Source organism: Scomber japonicus, chromosome 12, assembly GCF_027409825.1.
Source record: "Scomber japonicus isolate fScoJap1 chromosome 12, fScoJap1.pri, whole genome shotgun sequence".
Classification (NCBI taxonomy): domain Eukaryota; kingdom Metazoa; phylum Chordata; class Actinopteri; order Scombriformes; family Scombridae; genus Scomber; species Scomber japonicus.
The window spans coordinates 24,066,124-24,085,947 of record NC_070589.1 but is presented as its reverse complement, the minus strand read 5'-3'; the positions used below and the strand labels follow the sequence as shown (position 1 = coordinate 24,085,947).

The window sequence follows — 19,824 nt, the reverse complement described above, 5'->3', positions numbered from 1 at the left end:
ATAAGTATCTTTTATTGTATGTCACACTGCTCATGTGTTGCTCATGTGTTGCTCATGTGGGTTGTGAATGCAGCGTTTGTTCATGGGCGACTGATGGTAAAACAAAGCAGGTTTTGAGTAGAAAACGACCAAACATTCAGCCTGTGGCAGTACAAATAGTTTGTACCAAGAAGCACGAGTTTGCAGTTATGTTAGCAGCTCTGTGAGGTTGCAGCACTACTTTTACACGACACTCCTTTGTAGTGTTGCCACCTAAGCGACTTTTTCAATAGATTTGGTGACTTTTAGACCCCTTTGGTGACAAGTCTAACAACTTTTTGGGCAGACCATATACTTTCCTTGGATAGAGTTGGCAGTGTTTCTCAGTGAATGTGGCTGTGACTCTCTGACTGTGTTCATTGGGTGGGACACAGAGCAGCAACACATTCTGTGGACCCATTATCAGCCAGACAGAGTATGAGTTGTGAATGTGCCTACATATGATTAATCATGAATTCTAAATCAATCAATCAATCAATCAATCAATCAATCAATCAGTCTTTTTTTATGGCGCCAAATCACAACAAAGTCATCTCAAGGCACTTTACACATAGAGCAGGTTCTAAACCGAACTCTTAAGATTTTAATTTTAAAGAGACCCAACATTCCCATGTCTAGATAATTTCTCTATTGATGGCAGTTCATTTACAGTCTATACAACAATCTGCATGAAGCAGATTTTAGGTACATATTAGAGGTAGACTTAACATATTGAGGTAGTTGAAGTGCATTTTCTTTATTTCAATTTTTTTTTAAATACTACATTATGTCATGTGTGTGGCGTCATCTAGCGACTGTTCAAGCAAGCTTAACTGTTTTCCCAGTGAAAATAGTTGGCAACACTTTTGCCTTGTGCTAAATGCTAACACTAGCATAACAAAATGACATTAATGCTAACAATGCTGATGTTTATGATGGTCCCAGTCTTTGGTGTGTTAACTTGCAAACAATTAGCATTAAACACAATTAGTTTTGCAGATATTTGGTAATAAACCAAAGTACTGGACCAGTTGAAAATACGATTTGATGACAGCGCTAGTCAGGGTCACCAAAGTTATGACTGAAAAATGACTAAGGGGGATGAACAACTGTGCAAAATTTCATGAAAATCAGTGCAACAATTGAGACATTTAACTAAAAACTAGAACTGTTAACCTCATGAAGATATTAGAAGTAAAGTCTGTGGATCACTATAGTCATTAGATATAGCCTAGTGAGTATCTGTACCAAATCTTATGACAATTAATCCAACAGTTGTTGATAATATTTCAGCCTGGACCCCAGTGGTGGATCAACAGACCAACATTGCCGTTAGTCATGCCAATTGTATGTACACAGTTACAAATAACAACCAATATTGTGAACATATCCTCAAACAAAATAAATATTAATAATGCAGAGCGGAGGACAGACTGGTTAGGAATAAAAATGTCATCACAATCTTCTGTAAAGCCAGCTGTTTTTTATCTGTTGAGTAAAGTTAAAACAAATCTCTCTGGGATCAATGGGGCGTATATTTGCAATGCTAATGCATTATTTCATCATTCAGTAGAAAAAAAAACATCATAAAAAAATCAGATTAAGGGATAAAATGCCCTCAAAAATAACTGTGTGCAATTTATGAGATGAGAGGATTAAAAGAAGAGAAAGAGAGGGGTAAATGGAAGGATAAAAGAATGAAATGGACAGGGACAGAGAGAGTGAACGACTGAATGAATACAGTTAACGAACGGAGAAACAAAACACCAATTAGAGTCAATGGCAGCAAAGGAGGAGTGGACGGGAGGGGCGGCATGAGTCTGGCTACCAATTAGAGTAAAATCTCCCGGCAGCTGGAGGCAACGGCAGAGAGAGAAAAATTCAGTCATGGTTGTATAAAAGTCCTATTTAGACCAGAATCAAACCTGCTTCTATTGTGCTGATGAATGCTGGCACACAGACACAGTCCGGCAGGTTGAGTGCTGCAGGGCAGAGTTGATGGAGGAGGGCTTATTTGGAGCTGTTTTGTCCAGCATGCACGTTTGACCAGTCATTAGAGAGAGCTGAGGTGGGAAGCAAACACTGCTGAGAACTAATGAAGACAAGGACAGGAGGAGGAAGAGGAGGAGGATCGAGGGGGAAGCGTGGATATCGAAACAGGGGCAATTAGGGATTCCAGTGGTCAGCAGTCATACTCCAGGTTGACAGCTCATGCTGTGCTGACACTCTGGTCTCAATTAAGGCAGAGTTTTCTGTGAGCACCTTGAATAGAAGACATGTTTGATGGAGGGCAATTATCTACTTCAGAAAAAAAATAAATGCGTCTGACCTAAAAAAAAAAGAGACTAATGAAAATTCATTGATGGAGTGTTTTTTGGATAAGTGACATGGCTGATGATCTTGTTAGGAGGGCACGGTTGAAACAAGAACTGATATCATCCACAGTGTTTGAAGAAGAGGAGAGATTGGCGGCGGAGCTGTGATCTTCAAAGCAAGCAGGAGTTTAAAGAGGGCTCTTCACTTTGTGTGTGTGTATGTGTGTGTGTGGCACAGAGAGAGAGAGCTAGAGAGAGAGAGAGAGCAAGAGAGACAGAGAGAGAGAGATTCAACACAGACAGTGCTACAGACAGTAAGATTCAATGTGCGACTTTGTGCACGTTCGTGATCAAAGTAAACAAGTATGGCCACTGGAGAGGAATGCAACAGTTTAAAGCACATGAGTCTCTCTCTCTCTCTCTCTCTCTCTCTCTCTCTCTCTCTCTCTCTCTCTCTCTCTCTCTCTCTCTCTCTCCCTCTCTCTCTCTCTCTCTCTCTCTCTCTCTCTCTCTCTCACACACACAGGACAAAAACAAAGCACGGTGCAATACAGCTGACAGAGTTGTGAGTCCTGTTCATTTCTGAGCAACAACTGAATCCTATGATAGGGGCTCATAAACATGATGGTTCGGTCACATAGTGAGTCTAATATACTGATTAATGACTAAAGCTGCACACAGGGAGATTTCCTACTGACAAATGCTAACAAGTCTGAAATGAACTGAACAAAGTTTTGATTGTTTTGAGATTCATCTATTAAAAAAACAATGACACAGCGGGCAAAACTGAGCAATTAATTTTCTATCACTTTGGTTTACAGAATTGAAATTTCTGCCAAATGCAGTTTAAAGAATGGATAGTATGGAGGAAGAGCTGGATAGGGATGATGTCAGTTGGCTGTCCTCACCAGGCTGATTGACCTCCTGCAAATATTGATTATCTTCACGAAAAATGGCACAGCTTTGTTTTTGTTTTGTTTTTTTGGGGGGGGGTTTGATAGATTGAAATGTTTTATCTTCACTAGCAAGTAAGTATGTAGCATGATGTTGTTAAAAGTTTTTTGGAAGTTCAAACTGCCAAAAAACAATGCAAGTGGCTGCACTGGTCCAGCCAGACTGAATGCCTCCAGGTACCAATGAGAAGATAAAATATGTTTTAGGAGGGCCAATTTAAAGAGCAGATCTGTGAGTTGGAAGGATAATCAAATCCCAAAACACATCACGGTGGTTTACAACATGATGAAATAGGATTTTGCAAATCTGGAAAGTTATCACAGCAAGAACTTTATCCTTTGAATCTAACTAAAAGGATTTGGCTGGCAATTTTCCATATTAGTCTTCATGTCAACAAATCTCATGTGCAGAGCCAAAACAACAATAAACTGATCCTACTTACAAGTATTGTGTGTAAAAACATGCCAATGAGCCATATAATTCACATGTAAAGTGTAACATGCATAAGGGCAATGTTCATGGGCCTGAGTTGAGGGGAGTATGTTCAAAGTCTTTTTGGGTGATTGTTCTAGGTAAGCAATTGGGGGAAAAATAAATTATGATACACAAAATTATGTGTACTTTTCTGTCTTTTTCTCTAATTAATCTAATCAGTCTGTTCTCTCAATCATTTCTTGTAAAATATAGTCATTTTGCTTCTTCAGTCCCGTACGAAACATCGAAAAAAGTGAAAAAATCTCTCTTCGAATGAACTGCTCCAGATTTATAGACATGCTCAGGACAAGAATCCTTGTCTCCTTGAAATTCCCAACAAACAACAACAAGCAGTGGTGTATTATATCTAGAGGCGATTGACACAACAACACATGTAGAATGTGATAAAAAGCACATCTATAAACCACAGCCTCAAAAGTTACGACAAGGTTGTTGCATCATCTCTGTGAATGAAGTCTGAACACAGTGCATAACTACACTGCACTGAATTTTACTATACCGGTGTTTCTATTAATGTGTCCACCAACATTAAACCCAAGGCTTCAATTCTGTCTCACACTCTACTCCCTGCAGTGCTTCCCCAATCAAAAATGCCCTTGTATTGCAAACTCCTCTGCAACTTCAGCTCTGCCCTGAAGGTAGGACTCTGTCATTAAACCTTAACTCTCCTCACCACCTGCACAAAAGGTGAAAAGAACAATGCTGCACCTTGTTTCTGTGTCTCTCTTCTCCCCCAGATAAAAAGCGAACCTCCTCCCCATCTTCTTCCTCACCTCATCCAGTGTGGGTGACCCGGAGAAGAGAACAAACGCCCCCTCTCACTGTGAGTATCTATTAGTATGTTCTGCTGGAAGGACCAGATCCAGGCAGCCCAATGTGTCAAGCCAGTGGGTGTGTGGAGAAAATCAGGTTGCACCGTGTTACAACACACTCCTTTGCCTTAATTGGCTCCATATCAGCTGGGTTGCCGCTGGTGCAGACTGTACAATGATGCAGCTATTGCTTGTCCCCATAACCTCCACCCAGATAGAGGAGAGAGCTACTGCTGTGAGGACCACACAGACACATCCCCATAGGAATGATTGCCTTGGCATGAATACAAAAGATGAGGTGCAATTTACCAGGTCAAAGAATCTCTCCCTCTCCCCTTTCCTCTGAAATTGCAGCAGGAGGTGGTGAGCGGAGAAGATAGAAGAGGAAAAAGCCAGGAAGAAATGACAGAAGGACATTAGGAAGAGAGAGGGAGGCAAAAAAGATGGGAGAAAGACGGGGGGAGAGAGAGAGGGTGAAAGAGGGGGAGCCATGACAGACAGAGGCGGGCTGAGGAGGGGAGGAAAATGAAAGGCAATCTGATAGATGAAAAAGAGGAGCAAGAAAAAGGAGTGGCTGTCAGAGAAAGAAGCACTTTGGAGACCAAGAAATGTAGGGCAGGGCCTTCAGAGAGACATGGATGAATTTCAGGGACATCCTTTGATGAGAAAGACTTAGAAATGCACACTGGCTTTACAGCTGCACCGACATAATGATACAGTGTCTGATGAGGTCATTATGCAAGCACAAAGCGGCAGCCTCGCAAACATCATTAAAACATCTGCAGGGTTTCCTCTTTGTATCTGAGCGTGTCCAAACACCTGAAGTCAATGACTCCATGTTTTGAGGAGATTTCACATTTGCAAGCGAGCTCACGGCAGCCTTCATCATCACACGGTTTATTGATGCAGGGAGCTGATATGTTCCCATAATCCTCTCAGATCAGCTGTTCTGAGTGATAGGAATGGTTATCTCCCAGCGCCCCGTTGTAAACAATGAACTGAATCGATAACGAGAAGATGATCTTGTTAAGAGAAGTCTGGTGAGAGTAATGACTTGGAGGAGACATCTGAGCTCAAGGTGTATGTCACTGCTTCATTTTCACATCACGTCCATCCTGCACAGCAAAAGACCCTTTTTCTACACAAGATACAGTGAGTTGAAAATTAAACTGAAAGATAAAAGGTGCAGCATAATCCTAGCGTGGAGACGAATATATGCATGGGTAGGGACAGCGGGAGGAAATTTAAATATGGCACTCAGGCGAACTGTTAACCATCAAACTCGAGATGACAAGTTTGTTGTGAACAAGGGCAAACAGGCAATTTTCACACCAACGCAAAACTTCTTCCTCCAGACTGCAGCCTGGTTTTTAAATCTTGGAGTGCGAGTGTAATAAATCCCGCCGAGCAAAATCCCAAAGGAGCAATTACTGTTGTGTTCTTGCAATATAACAACAAGCCCAAGAAAAACAAAAAGGAGACATCAATAATACATCGCCAATACGACAGTCCCAATGTGTGGAAAAGCTCTGCTTCCATCTGAAAACATTGTCAATGCTAAATATTCTAGTTGGAGAGTGTCCATTATGTGCTGGAACAGAGGATAATGAGAGACAGTAACCAAAAAGGATGTGCGTGGGTATGTGTGAGTGTGTGTCATTAGTGTGTGTGTGTGTGAGCGTGCGTGAGTGTGAAACACCAGCTGTCATTGACAACATTCGTCAAGCAGGAAGAATCTCCTGGGAGGTGACAGATTTCGCATTAGCAAGCAGGACACGTGAGTGTGTTTCGCAGTCTCTCTGTGCTGTTAACTAAGTAAATATACTCAAATACTACCCTTAAGTATTTCCATTTAATGCTACTTTATACTTCTACCACTCCACTACGGTTCAGAGGGAAAATTGTACTTTATACGCAGCTATATTTATTGTACAACTATAGACAGTTCTTTTACAAACTATGAATTTGCATTAAAAGAATATACAGTTTTATAATCTCAGAAAATACAATATAATGTTACAGTGGTTTCTGAGCCTTTTGGCTTTTGGTATTTTCTAATAGCCGTGTGTACTGCAGTAGAGGTGATGTAGCATTTCACTGACGAGAGATCGACTGTCTAAACCTCTCCGTTTCATTTAACATAATAACTGTTCAAGTCTAAAAGGTAATAAAGGTTTAACTATTTCACAAAAAAAGAAAAGAAACACAAAAAATCTAAATAATAAATACACATTTGTTAAGCAGAAGTTCTTTCCTTCCATCACTCGTCTCACAACCACACAGACTGGACTGTAAATAAAGTAATTAAACATCTCGACCAGCTGCACGTGTTCATTGATGCATTGTTATTATCAATTTAATAATGTTAAATATAATGATATATAATAAACAATGTTAGTTACAGGGATTGTTACACATTTAGTTTTGATACTTTGTTAATTTTTCTTAGTTTTTTCCACAGAAAAAATGTTTGGTTGGTTAAAAATCCTTCAAATTAAATCTTCCCCTTCTTCCTCACTGGAAAATACAGACTCTACACAGTGAAACTCAAAGATCCAAAGGAGGTAACAGGAAGAAAGACACATTTTTCAGTGGAAGGGGACTTAAGATTTTGAATGTAATAATCTCATTTGTAATGGAGTATTTTTACACTGTGGTACTGTGATACTTTTACCTCTGCCGTCACTGGTCTATGCGTGAAATTAGTACTACTACTAGTAATAGTCATCATCATCATCATCATTATAATGATAAGAATAATAAGAATAAGCCCCTCTTCATAAAAAAACTCAAATTCATTGGTGCAAACCAGTGGAACTCAAAAGGAAGGAAAGAAATGAAAGCTTGTTTATGCTTTTTTCCGCTGCGTTCCCTGAGACACAGACTTTTAATAGGAAAAATGCTAATGAAATGAATCACAACGCTCATATTTATTGCCACGGTAATGCCTATTCATTTAGTTAATGGATACGCACCTGAGATACGATAATAGCGAAAATGGTGATTAGGAACATGTGAGTGAGAGCTGCATTCACACAGGTTGATCCTCACAATGACAGAAATAATTCATGCCAGCAGTTCTGGAACCGACTCAGATCAGTAAATGGCTGTTTGGAGCCTTTTTTTTCAGTTTTTCACCAAGGTGATGAGCCTCCCCCACAAACATCGGGCTCATTAGTCTAATCCTCAGTGTATTCTGCCTAGCAGGAATTCATAGAGGCACAAACAATGCGCACAAGAACGCTAACAGCCTTCTGTTGGGGAGGTGCTCCCACACCGTTTTATCCAGTAATGAGCCCTGATCAGCCATTTTCTCGTTACATCACACACAAGGAAAAGCTAGAATCATGCAGCCACAGACGTGCATAGAGTTTTAAAATCATTCACTTATGTAAAAGTACCAATACAACAATGTAAATTTACTCCATAACAAGTCCTGCATTCAAAGTTAAAAGAGTATTATCAGCAAAATCTATCTATCTATCTATCTATCTATCTATCTATCTATCTATCTATCTATCTATCTATCTATCTATCTATCTATCTACCTAAAAAACATTAGATAGTTTAATCTACTGGTTCCCAACATATGGTTGGGACCCCTCCAGTTGATTGATAGAGTCGGAGAAAAGAAGAAAGAAAAAAGAAGAAAAGAAAGTTCTTATTCACAAATCTTTGCTCATGGACTTGTAAAATATTTGGTAAGGGACGCCGACTAGTTAGGAACCAGTGGTCGGATATATGACAATGTGGTGTATTTCAAAACTTATCCAATGTCAAATTTCAGAATAGTACTTGTTTTTTAACCTCAATGAGATTAAAAGAAATCTCCTTTTCAAGAGCCCTGGTCAAGACAGAAAGCAACATTTTTTATTCATAGACAAAGGACATAAAACAGTTAACACAAAATATGTCTCAAAATACACATTACTTAACTAATGTGCTTAGTTACTTTCTACACAGCTGTTTGCTCGATGGTCAAACTCTTTGTAACTTTGAATGTTTGATTGATGTCTAATGTTAATGCCTGTGCAGTCCATACTGTACCTCACATAGCTGAGCATCTGATGCTATCATCATCATCATCAAGACTTTGTTGCATTATTAATGAGAGGATGATGGAAGGAGGAATTAACACTGTAATTACAAGACGAGCAAATTGACTCATCTTCAGCTCATAAATAGGCAGATAGTCTTCTGTGTCACTGAAATGAGCCTCTGCATCTGTTAATGTTATTTGCTGAAGCCAGCTGTCTTTGAGTCGTTCTTCTTCTTTGTGTGAAAATGACAATTAATCATGTTTGCAGTTAAAAACTGGACTTTCTTCTCAGATCTCCATGAGTTTTAGAGAATTAATGATCTTGGGGGAAATTTGGGGATTTTGGGGACATGTCTAGGCTCTATAAACCAAATCGGAGCACATTATTTTAAACAACTGAAAGCTAACAAGTTTTTCTTTTTGTTTTTTTTTTCTTTCCCAATTTCACTCAAAGCTCCATTTGTTTATCTTGACTGCAAATAACAGGAGTTTCAAACAATCCTGAAACAAGTTGAGTTCATAAATAAGAAGTTAATTCCCTGCTGGCATGATCAGAAAGATACACAAGTGCTGTTCCAAATGTTTACTGAGGAAATAATTTCAGTTTTTATTGAACTGTTTTTGTTTCACTGGCAAACAATGCATTTAATTTATTTGATTACAAAAACTGAGAGAGCAGTCTTTTAAAAGAAACCTGCCTTCTGGTTCATATTAAACATGAATCCCATCTGATTCTGATCTTATTATATCAAAGCTTAAACGTCCATTGATTCAACGAGGAAGCTGATGATTTAGTTTAGTTGTTATTTGTTTAGTAGCAAAGAAGAGGACAGGACAAGAACGCATCAATAAGTAGTCAGAAATACCTGTTGAAGGTCCAAACTTATTGTCTGACAGTGTAAAGTACAGCGGAAACTAATGATTATTTTTCATTGACGATTCATGTGCTGATGATTTTCATGATTAATTGATTAGTTAGAAAATAATGAAAACTGTCAATCATTGCTTCCCAAAGCCCAATATATAACCTAAAATGTCTTGTTTTGTCCCAATCAACAGTCCACAACCCAGAGATATTCAGTTTATTGTCTTAGAAGAAAACAGAAGAAATTACTTAAATCAATAAGAAGTTTATCAAAGTAGTTGATGATTATTTTTCTGTTAATCGGTGCAGCCACAGTGTCAGTGTTCAAGTTAATCTCATTATATTTACATACAGCAAATTAGGAAAGAAGTGCAAGTAAGCTTTTTCTTATTTTACTGTTTTATGTCAATGCAACCTGCATTTTCAACATGATAGATTCCTCATGGCTTTGATTAAATTTAGCTACAGTTAACACGACCTTCACTGCCTTCATGAACGCTTTGATCAAATATAAAATGAACGTTAATGTTCTATTTTTGTAAAAGGAGGAAAGAAGGATTTTGATGAGCCAGTGTTGAGCCAGTGAGGGTTTGACCACATTGTCTACACCCTGAGCCTCCCTGCCAAAAATCAATTTAGTCGTACTGACCATCGTGAAACTTCCTGTGATGACCTTAATGGCAGTATGACCTACTTGCCACTGCAGAGGCATGTCCAAGATCTCAGTAAAGTTAAATCTATCTAAACTTTATCTAGTGCTGCACCTTAAGGCCAAAGTATTTCACATTTTTACAATTTTTTGACAAATCAACACAGTGAGCACTGGTGATAAAATGGGCCATCATCTTTGTGTTGGCAGAAATTAATAAAAAAGACACATGCATCAAGTTCTGAACACAAAGATTTTTTTGCCAACTGACAGACTCTCCATATACTTCCACTCCATATTTTAAAATCAAAGCAGCATAAAGAGCCAGAAGATTAATTGATTAGTTAATTGACAGACAAGTATTTGGCAACAATTTAGACAGTCATCACATATTTTTTAAGAAAAATAATGCCTTTGTTTAAAATGTATTAACTCATGCTTCTGGGGGTTTTTTTTATTGTTGGACAAAACAAGCAATCTGACCCCCTGTATGGAAGCACCTGCATTGTTTATTTAGGTTTTTTCATTACTTTGTCGCCCGTATACAACTTGGCTTTTTCAGTGCAGTGGACGACGCATTATTTGAAATTGTTCTGTGAGAGAAAAGACTGTCTATCTGCCTTACACTACAGAGATCTGGCGTCCCATAACAGACCCTGCTATTGATATAACCTGAATTAATGTGGAGCCCGTCCAGTGGAGACGAGGGACAAAGGAAGCAGTTCTGTGTGCATGCAGGAAAAATGCTTACTCCTCAACGCCCCTGAAATTGTAATCAGTGGGCTCGTCAGATAGTGTAAGAGACCAAAGAGCCCTCCATGAGCAACCATGACACTGTCTCCTCAATGCGTGGATGATGGGATATGCATCAAAGTCCGCTCTATAATTGGGACAGTTTCGACCGAAGGCTGACGTCGTGGTGGAGGCAATGAGTTCGTGTCACATCAGCAAAACACTAAAAGGCTACAGCGGGCTGTTTCTGTCGTCTTCTCTCTCTGGTGCTCAAAGTCAAGGTTTCCTCTATGACTTTTGCTTTGTCATTTCTTGTATTACAAAAAAAACATCTATTCTTCTGCTTTATTTTTGGCCAACAAGTCCATTGTTTTGCCAAAGTCCATGTCTCCATAATTAATAACCTTGGCATCTAATTCTTTTCTAATCTGGGGGGTTAGAATAATGCTCACGGCATACAAAAAGAGATTACGCCAAAATACAAATAACAGTTTGATCAGTCCTCTCACCCACTATAGAGGACATACTCATTAATCTTGCCTAAAGAGCTGAGTAATGTAGCCAGCCTCATGTATCTACGGAGCCACAGGAAGGAAACGCCAAGAAATTGGGTTTTATTGCAAAGCTTTCTGCCTGCCGTCTTGTTGCATCTGCTCGCAACGATGTGAAAGGCAGGGGCAGCTCATCATCTATCTCCTGATGTTGTGCCAAAAGGTATCATCCATTTATCATAGTTTAACCTTTTCAGATCCTTCACAGGTCTCTCAGGAGCCAAATGAGGAGAGCGCCCCACAGGCGGCAGCTTACCGAGCACCAAAGGTTAAAACATGGAGAAGCATGAAAACACCATTCAGCTCCTAACACATGCCTCAAGAATTTTCCCTCAACTTCCTTTATGTTGAAAATGTATGACTTCTCCAGTGATTCCCCCACCACAGAATGCCAAAAGGTACCAAGTGTGAGATTACTCCGTCGAGGGAATGCTTATCGAGAAGCAACATGCCCCCCCTCCCCCCATTCATCCATAATTGCTTTACAGGCCTGCATTGGAAAGAGCCTGAAGCTGTGTTATGTTTGGCGGGAGCAGAATGCACTGGAGATAAGTTGAAATCCAAGACTATGCCCCAATGGGGACCGCTGTGGCATAACGAAACCACTATTCTCCTCAGTCGAAACAAAGCATTTTTAGCATTCTAACGAGGTCTCTGAATAAAAATAGTGGTTATCTGTTGCCAATGTATGGTACAAAACACAAAGACAGACCTCACACACACACATGCACAACTGTATGCACATACACACCACTCTACAGATTTCATAAGGCTGTTAGTTCACATAACATGACTACAGAGTCCTTGGCCATAACGGCCTAATTGGGGAGTTTTCAGTCTCGCTATCCAGCTGGCTGATTGCATTGCAAAATCCTAATGAATGGTGAAAAATGGCTTTGTGCGCGGAGAAAACCATAGAAGATGTGGCTGTCTGAGATGAAATATTAAACATCTCACTTCTCCAGCTGTCACAAAAGCTGTGGTTGGGAGAGAGAGATGCCTTGTCATGTCTCCTTGGCACAGATGGCTTCGTTCTCCTTGGCTCATGCCTTCAAGCAAAATGTACCTAGTCAGAGAGTATTTCCAGCCCATATATGTCTAAAACCGACACTGGGCAGAGTTTGTGCGGAGAAAACTGCTTTGTAAATTTATTGTGCTATCTCAGTGGGACTGTCTGCAGCTTCACAACAATTTCTGGTAACTTTTTTTTTTTGACACGATAGCAGTGTGGCTTTGTCTGGACTGAAATATCTCAACAAGAACTGAATGGATTGACATTGAATTTGATACATTCATGATCCCCAGAGGATGAATCCTACTGACCATCTACCTTTCACCTCATAAATATAAGTCAGTACAATAAAGTACAGTCTGACAGAGTTGCTGCTGTAGCTGCAGACTCCTTTGTTAAGAATCCAAAAGTTGGACTTTAATTATATGAAAAACATCTATCATGTCTTCTTAGACAGAAAAAAGTCAGCTCAGTTCATCCCTTTCCAGCATGACATCTGGATGCCTCTCATCTTTGATAAGACTCCTCGTTTTCTCTGAAATCTCCCCTATAGCCTCATCTCCAACTGACTTGCGGGATATCAGGTAGCAATCTGCATGATTCTGCTGTCAGAGAGGCAATCAGAAGGAGATGGTTACGCTGTCTCGTCCTTCCATCTCCTAAGGGAAACAGGCGAGAGTAGTTTCCTGTCCTTCTCCACCTCCTTCTCCTCACTGACAAAATAAAACGGAGGAGAGTCTAGAAGAAAGGAAGCCCCTGGGATTTGGTTCTCTATCTTTTGCTCTTGTGTCGGTTTCTGCCTTCTTCACTTTCTCATCTCATTCTCTCAGGCTGAACTTTTCCTGGGTCCTATATTCTCTTTTATCACTTTCTCAGTCCTTACCCTTTCCTAGTTTTGTCCTCTTCTCTCATTCTCTTTGCCCTTACACCAGAGTTTCTTTGCCTTTTCATCTCGTTCTTAAGTTTCTTTCTTTGCTTCCTTATCTCGTGCCTGGCTTGCACAGCACATGTCCAGGCTAACCAATGTTGGTGAACAGCTAGAAATAAATTACCCTTCACTCTGAACCAATTCAAACATGTTGCAAAGAAAGTATTTGGTGTGAAGGATGCATAAATATGTTCTGTATTTGAAAAATATATATATATATATATATATTAGTTCATAACCTGATGGTGAAAAAATAATTTTAAATGTTCTGGTACGTTGTGTTTTAGCATATTGGCCAACAGCCTGTATCAATCCTATAGTCCACAAACTGTTTTCTGGGTTCTGATGAGTTGAATATGCTGGAAACCGTAGAAGATAAAGTGAAATGGCGAGAGGCTGACCGGGATTGCACCGCGTGTGCCAGCCAGCTGACATCTCGAAAAGATCAATATGGCAGAGAGGTCAGCGAGTAAAGATGAAAAAGACAAATGTTCATGTCAAGGATATTTTTTTCCAAACAGAGATCATTCTGCACTGCAGGAGAACAAATACGAGGCAAGGCCAACAACTTTTTCATTCCTGGATATATACACAAAAACCTCCTCCATGTTGTCAAACTACAGGGAGGACACAATGGCTTGGAAAACTGAATACTAAGAATGTGAAGGTTGCACTGCATTATGTACTGCCACATGCTGTAGTAGCAAAATGCATTTAATCATAAAGCATTGACATCAGCTTGTGGTTGAAGAATGTGAAGCGTGACAACAATAGCAGGATTGAAGAGCCATAAATGCTGTTCAGTAGAGCCATGGCCCCTAATTGATGTTCCTCATAGCCAAAATGTCAATAAGTTTATTGCCAAGAGAAAAAAATAAATTGGTAGTTTTCTTATGATGCTCTATTGGTCGTCAAAAAAAAAAGAAAAATCAATTCTAATCCATAGTTGGGTTTACTGACGCATTACAGACAAATCCTCATCAAATCAGGACGCACACGGTCACTGAGTATTGGCATTTCAGGCAGTGAGGAAAAAGACGCTGCTGTGTGCCATCTTGCTGTCTTAAAATACTCAGACTCATATTTCATATTTATTTGTGTGCCACTTGAAATCTCAACGAACTGCCTGACTTTGCCATGCAATAAATCTCATTCAGAGACCAAAACCTAAACAGCCTCCGGCATATTGACCGAACCTCTGGACAAATATTAACTGAATTTTAATGTTATGAAGCAAACCACAGCTCCACAGTCCACATCACACACTGATTTAGACTATGTCAAAACACTAAAGGTTAACACATTTAAAGCAAAATTGAATGTTTTACAACCTGAGATTTATTGTAATAGTTTGGGGGCATCATTGTTATTGGTTAGTCAGGGCTTCAGTCTGCTCTGAAAGCTTTGTTTGCAGTGTTACCTTTACTCCCTCCTTGTGATGACGTGAGCTTGACGGCTGTCTGTGCCGTAGCCTTTGTTGCTGAAGTTGTTCCACAGATTATTTACATTGTCTATTCATATGTTTCAGATTGGGCTCTGAGATTAAACATGTATGGATGTATTTGAGAAATTTCCAGATTCCAGTAAAGAATGAAGAAAAAGAAGTGAAATCCTCTAATAACTACTGTTTGTTAATGTAGCCTCCAGAGCTGACTCAAGTCTGCTGAAGGGCAGCTTCCCAAAACTTGCCAATCACACAGAGGGGGCTCATTGGGAGGGCTTTGATGAACCCATTCAGGAGCTAAAACAATCTGTGTCACACAGAGACTCAACTGAGGGGTTGTATAAAGATGCAATGTCTGTTTCTGACACTTAACTGATCACTTACAGTATGTTGATATGCACTTTATGAAAAACGACAAACTATGATTGGTCTATGGAAGAATTTATCACCTAATCTGATACAGTGATCACAGTGATTGATGTGACAACATGCCTAACCCTAACTTAAACCTAAATTTAACATTATTCCTACAACCAAGTATTTAGCCTCCAACATCCCTTAGAAGAAGTGACGATCAACCACTGTTCAAAAATGTCTTCACGCTCAAAGTCTAAAACTGAATACTGAATAAATGTTGGTAACAGATAGTTTCAGTAATAATTGTAATGTTTCTTTTTTGTTTTCAAGTCATCACTGTATCCCCACTTCATGGCCACTGCAACATTATGATATACATACATGATCATAACTAATAAAAAGAGGCCAACAAACTGTAAAAAAAAAAAAAAAAAAAAAAAAAAAAATTAATCTGCTGATTATTTTTTGGATTACTCCTTTAGCTGTCTGGTTTATAAAGTGACAGTAACAGTGTCCTCGAGACCAAGGTGACATCCTCGAATGTCTGGTTTTGTCCAACTAACAGCAAAAATCCCAAAATATTCAGACTACAATGACATCAAAAACAGATAAGCAGCAAATCCTTCAACGAGACATGCTGGAACCAGAACATTTGATTTTTATTTGGAAAATGACTCAACATATTAATCAATTATCAAAATATCAATCAATTAATCAACTAATTGTTGCAGCCCTGCATGAAATGCAAAAGACAGATTTTTCTTAACAGATGTAGCACAATACATCAGCTAAATACAGCCTGTCATGTTTGAATGGTTGTGCGTTTCCTGTTCTCACACAAAAGGTCACCAACATGCAGAAACTGAAAAGAGAAACAAGCAGACAAGCAGATTTTCTGCTGAGAAAACATCTGGTGCAGCTGAACTTTTCTGCCATCAGTGGAGAACATTTGTGGTTTCCACACTTGTTGGTTTCTGCACCAATGAGGTTTCTTTTAATGAATGATGGTTTTACCCTCTGTTGTAAATCTGCATTACAGTGACACAAGATTAAGTGACTCTTCAGAGCCTCTGGTGTTTAATTTAGCAAAAGTTAATTTACCAGCCAGCCTTTTAGACGTTTAGGAACAATGTGTTGACTCACAAATCTGTCTAGCTTAGAGGTTTTCAAAGTGGGAGGTGGGCCTTCCTGAGGGGGGTGATATATCATATACGTCATCAAAAGATCACATAGAATAGCATAAATGTGTATGATTTGGTTAAAGAGATAATCAAGAGGTAGCTTATGGTAGTTTGGGGGAATTTACTGTTTTTCCCACTTTCCCCAGAATCAGAGTCGAATAAATGCCTTCAGACAGATATTTTTTATGCATTTGGCATAGTCTGAAGTATGTCAAACATCAATATCAGGTCATCTTGGCTCAGTTGTTGAGTGTTTATGGGATCAAATAACATAATGATGATAGGCTTCCAGGAATTGAACGAATGTAACCTGGCGATTGAGTTTGAAATCCAGAATCTGAAGCTTTGGGATCAGCTGACAGGAGTACCTTCCCGGAAGTATTGTCCTCAATGTCACTATGTTAAGGTTTTCTTTTAATTTTCAACACAGAAACATGAAGTTAGTTTAAGCTAATTAAAATAATTTGGGGATTTTTTTTTGTCCAAAACTATCTTCAAATATTGCATTTTCCACTGAGAATAAAAGAAATAACAGCTATTGTTTTCAAAGACAGAAACTTCACAATCATGATGTGGAAGCAGGCCAATAGAAACAAATTGGCCTGTGTGTGTGTGTGTGTGTATACAGGCACCTCAGAGTTTTAGAGCTGTTACTGTGAAACTAATAGTTTTGTGCTGTCGGTGCTGTGTACTGTAGCTATGACACATTTGGATGTGAGACTGGGTTGATGCAAATTAACTTATGACATAAACTGATGACTTCAAGCTTATTTTCAGCAGCCAACAGATACTTTCCATGAAAGAGAGATGGCAGCACTGATTAGCCCGGCTTCCCATTCCTCTAATCTTCAACATCTCAAATCAAAGATAGGAGAACTGTTGCATCCATGGTTTGGGTCAGTGGTGCAAACTGCTACACAACAATCTATCAACCAGATTGCCTGCAGAGAAGCACACTGTTTTGTATGTTGACTTAAAAAAGCCTTTACAAGGTGATTAGGTCTGCTTTACTTGCAGGGCCTTTGCTCCCTGCTACTCACATTGATTGTTTTCTCCTGGCTTGGTAAATAGATAGAAGTCGATGCCCCTATGGTGACGTCAGGGTTCACCTAGCTGCAGGTCTCCTGGGCTTATCAATTAGAGCAAGAATGCAGCCAAGGATTTCATTTGTTGCCTAGGCTGTTATTAGTAACGACAGGTGGGTATTGAGTATGGCGCAACACTGTGCTGGAGAAAATTGTGATAAATGACAGAGGGGAGGCTATCTCTCTCTAAAGAGCCCTGCAGATAGATGACTGCTGGTCATTAGGCGGGAAGAAAGGTGTGTGTGTGTGTGTGTGTGTGTGTGAGTGTTTCAGGAGGATAAAGTACAGATGCAGCGCAAAAAAAGAAGTTCCTAATGGATGAAAATAAAACTGCCTTCACCTTCAAAGGCTTTTCTAGGCTAGTTGGCAGTGCATTTACATTTACATTTGAGCATTTGAAGCCGTTCATCTGCCCGTTATGGGAGACACTCGCAAACCACATCTGTTTACCTTATGGTCGATGATGCCACTGTATCCCTGGAGGACTGGGGGGTGAGGCTTGGCCACCCTGACGGTAGCTTCAGTGGGCCGCCGCAGCTGTTCATGCTGTCGGATGTGAGTATCGTTAGAGTCCCTGGAAGCGCTGCTGAAGTTGCCGTTGTACACAAGGAACAAGCTGGCACACAGGAGGAGCACGAGAAGCACGGCTACCCCATGGCGCTGACACAAAGACACAAGCAGATGCTGACAAATTAGTCCTGTAGCACTGGACTGAGTTGAGTCTCCTCACCTGGCTATAGGCTTTATCGCGGATGAAAGCGCAGGCTGCTCTACCTGTCAATCAAACCCCCAACTTCCTGTAATTAACATCGCCTGCGACTAAAACATTAAAAAATCAGCTCTTATCCTTATCTTCATTTAGTGCCACAGGCGTAATAATGTAATTGAAAAGATGACAGCCTGTTAATGATCATCTTTAATTAGTTTGCATGCATTTTAATGTTCCAGGCGCGCTCAGGAACACATCTGCACAGTACTTAAGGTTGGTGCCAAAAAAAAAAAAAAAAGCTCTAAAGTTTAAACCCTGAGCTTATACCCTGAGTTTATAAATAAATCCACGTAAAATTACACCAGATAAGCAGCTCATGACACTTCTGATTTGTTTGTTGACACATCTGTCAAAGATTCTTGAATCAATTAGCAGCTGTGGAACAACATTTGCGAATTAAAAGAAATATTCAAGCAATAAAATTCTTTGCACTTTTTAAAAAAGAAATGTATGCATCTGCATTAAAAGCAGGGGGGAAACACATTAGTGCGCTGAGTGTTATGCTCTATCCCTAGTAGCCTATAAGAAAAACCAGAGCTTAGTGCCAAACGGAGCGCACAGCTGGGTGTCCATTGTTCAGATCCTAATCTTTTGATCCGACAGTGTACACACAGCAGCGTTATGGCGATTGGAGCACACTTCACAGAACAATGCTGGATTTAAAAGCAAGCACTAACAGTTATTTCTATGAACTACATGGCAGATATATTCACCATAGGTGTCTTCATTTTGCGGCGCGCTGTCTTATCGCTGCGGCTCAGTGAGTCTGACTCCACTTTCTCTCATGGTCCAGCTGCATATGCTCGCATCCCGGATCCACTTCAGCCCGTCCGTACTGTGCCTGCCTGCCTGCCCTCCTGCCTCTGCCTGTGTGTCTCCAGTCTAGAGCCCAGGCGCAATTCATACAGTGGAGACCAAGGCGACAGATGTTCACTATTACACCTCTGCTGGGTCTTAAAGCCCCCCGAGTTTCAGAGGCTGAAGAGTGAAGGCGCAGCGCAGTTAATTAAAGAGACTACCTGCAAGAGGGTGATAAGGCCGTTTTGTTTAATGGTTATTTCTTGCTGAGCAATATTTGATGTAAATCTCTTCTCGGATTACTCTGGAGTACACTGAATCCACGCCACGTCATCTTTTGACGTCTGGTGCATAAAGTATGAGGTGGATTATGGATGCAAGAGAAGTCATGCAATGAATGAGTCACGGTTAATACACTACAACAGCTGCTTTTACTCCATTTTCTGTTCCCAGCTTTATTTTCACTCCACTTTATTTGACTTTCTTTTGTCTCAATAGCCTACACTTTTTACTTTTTTATCTTAGTGTATTAAAATATTTAGTACATTTTTATTGAAATGTTTTTTCTGCTTCACTTGTATTTAGTAGATATTCATGAAGCAGTGTTCCAGTTTTTTTTTTAAAGTTTATGCATCTGTTGTTCTTGTACTTCTGCTACTGTGACACTTCAATTTCCCTGAGTGGGATAAATAAAGCTTATCTTACTGCATTTTATCTTCAAGTTTACCCAGACAATTATGTCACAACAAGGTAGAACTGTCACATTAATCCTATTTATATGCCCCTAAAATGGATTCTCTTTGAATTTTATAATGCACTC

At 39.7% G+C, this 19,824-nt stretch overlaps 1 protein-coding gene across 1 annotated transcript in view; it reads right to left on the bottom strand.

The window, feature by feature from the left end:
• Positions 1 to 18,934, bottom strand: part of st6galnac5a (ST6 (alpha-N-acetyl-neuraminyl-2,3-beta-galactosyl-1,3)-N-acetylgalactosaminide alpha-2,6-sialyltransferase 5a) — a 47,551-nt gene extending 28,617 nt beyond the window's left edge. Inside the window, exons 1-2 of the mRNA XM_053330763.1 lie at positions 18,920 to 18,934; positions 17,888 to 18,097 (exon numbers count right to left, since the gene is read on the bottom strand). Coding sequence (XP_053186738.1) covers positions 17,888 to 18,097; positions 18,920 to 18,934 — 225 coding nt within the window. The remainder of the gene's footprint in view (positions 1 to 17,887; positions 18,098 to 18,919) is intronic.
• Between the last annotated feature and the right edge of the window lie 890 nt (positions 18,935 to 19,824).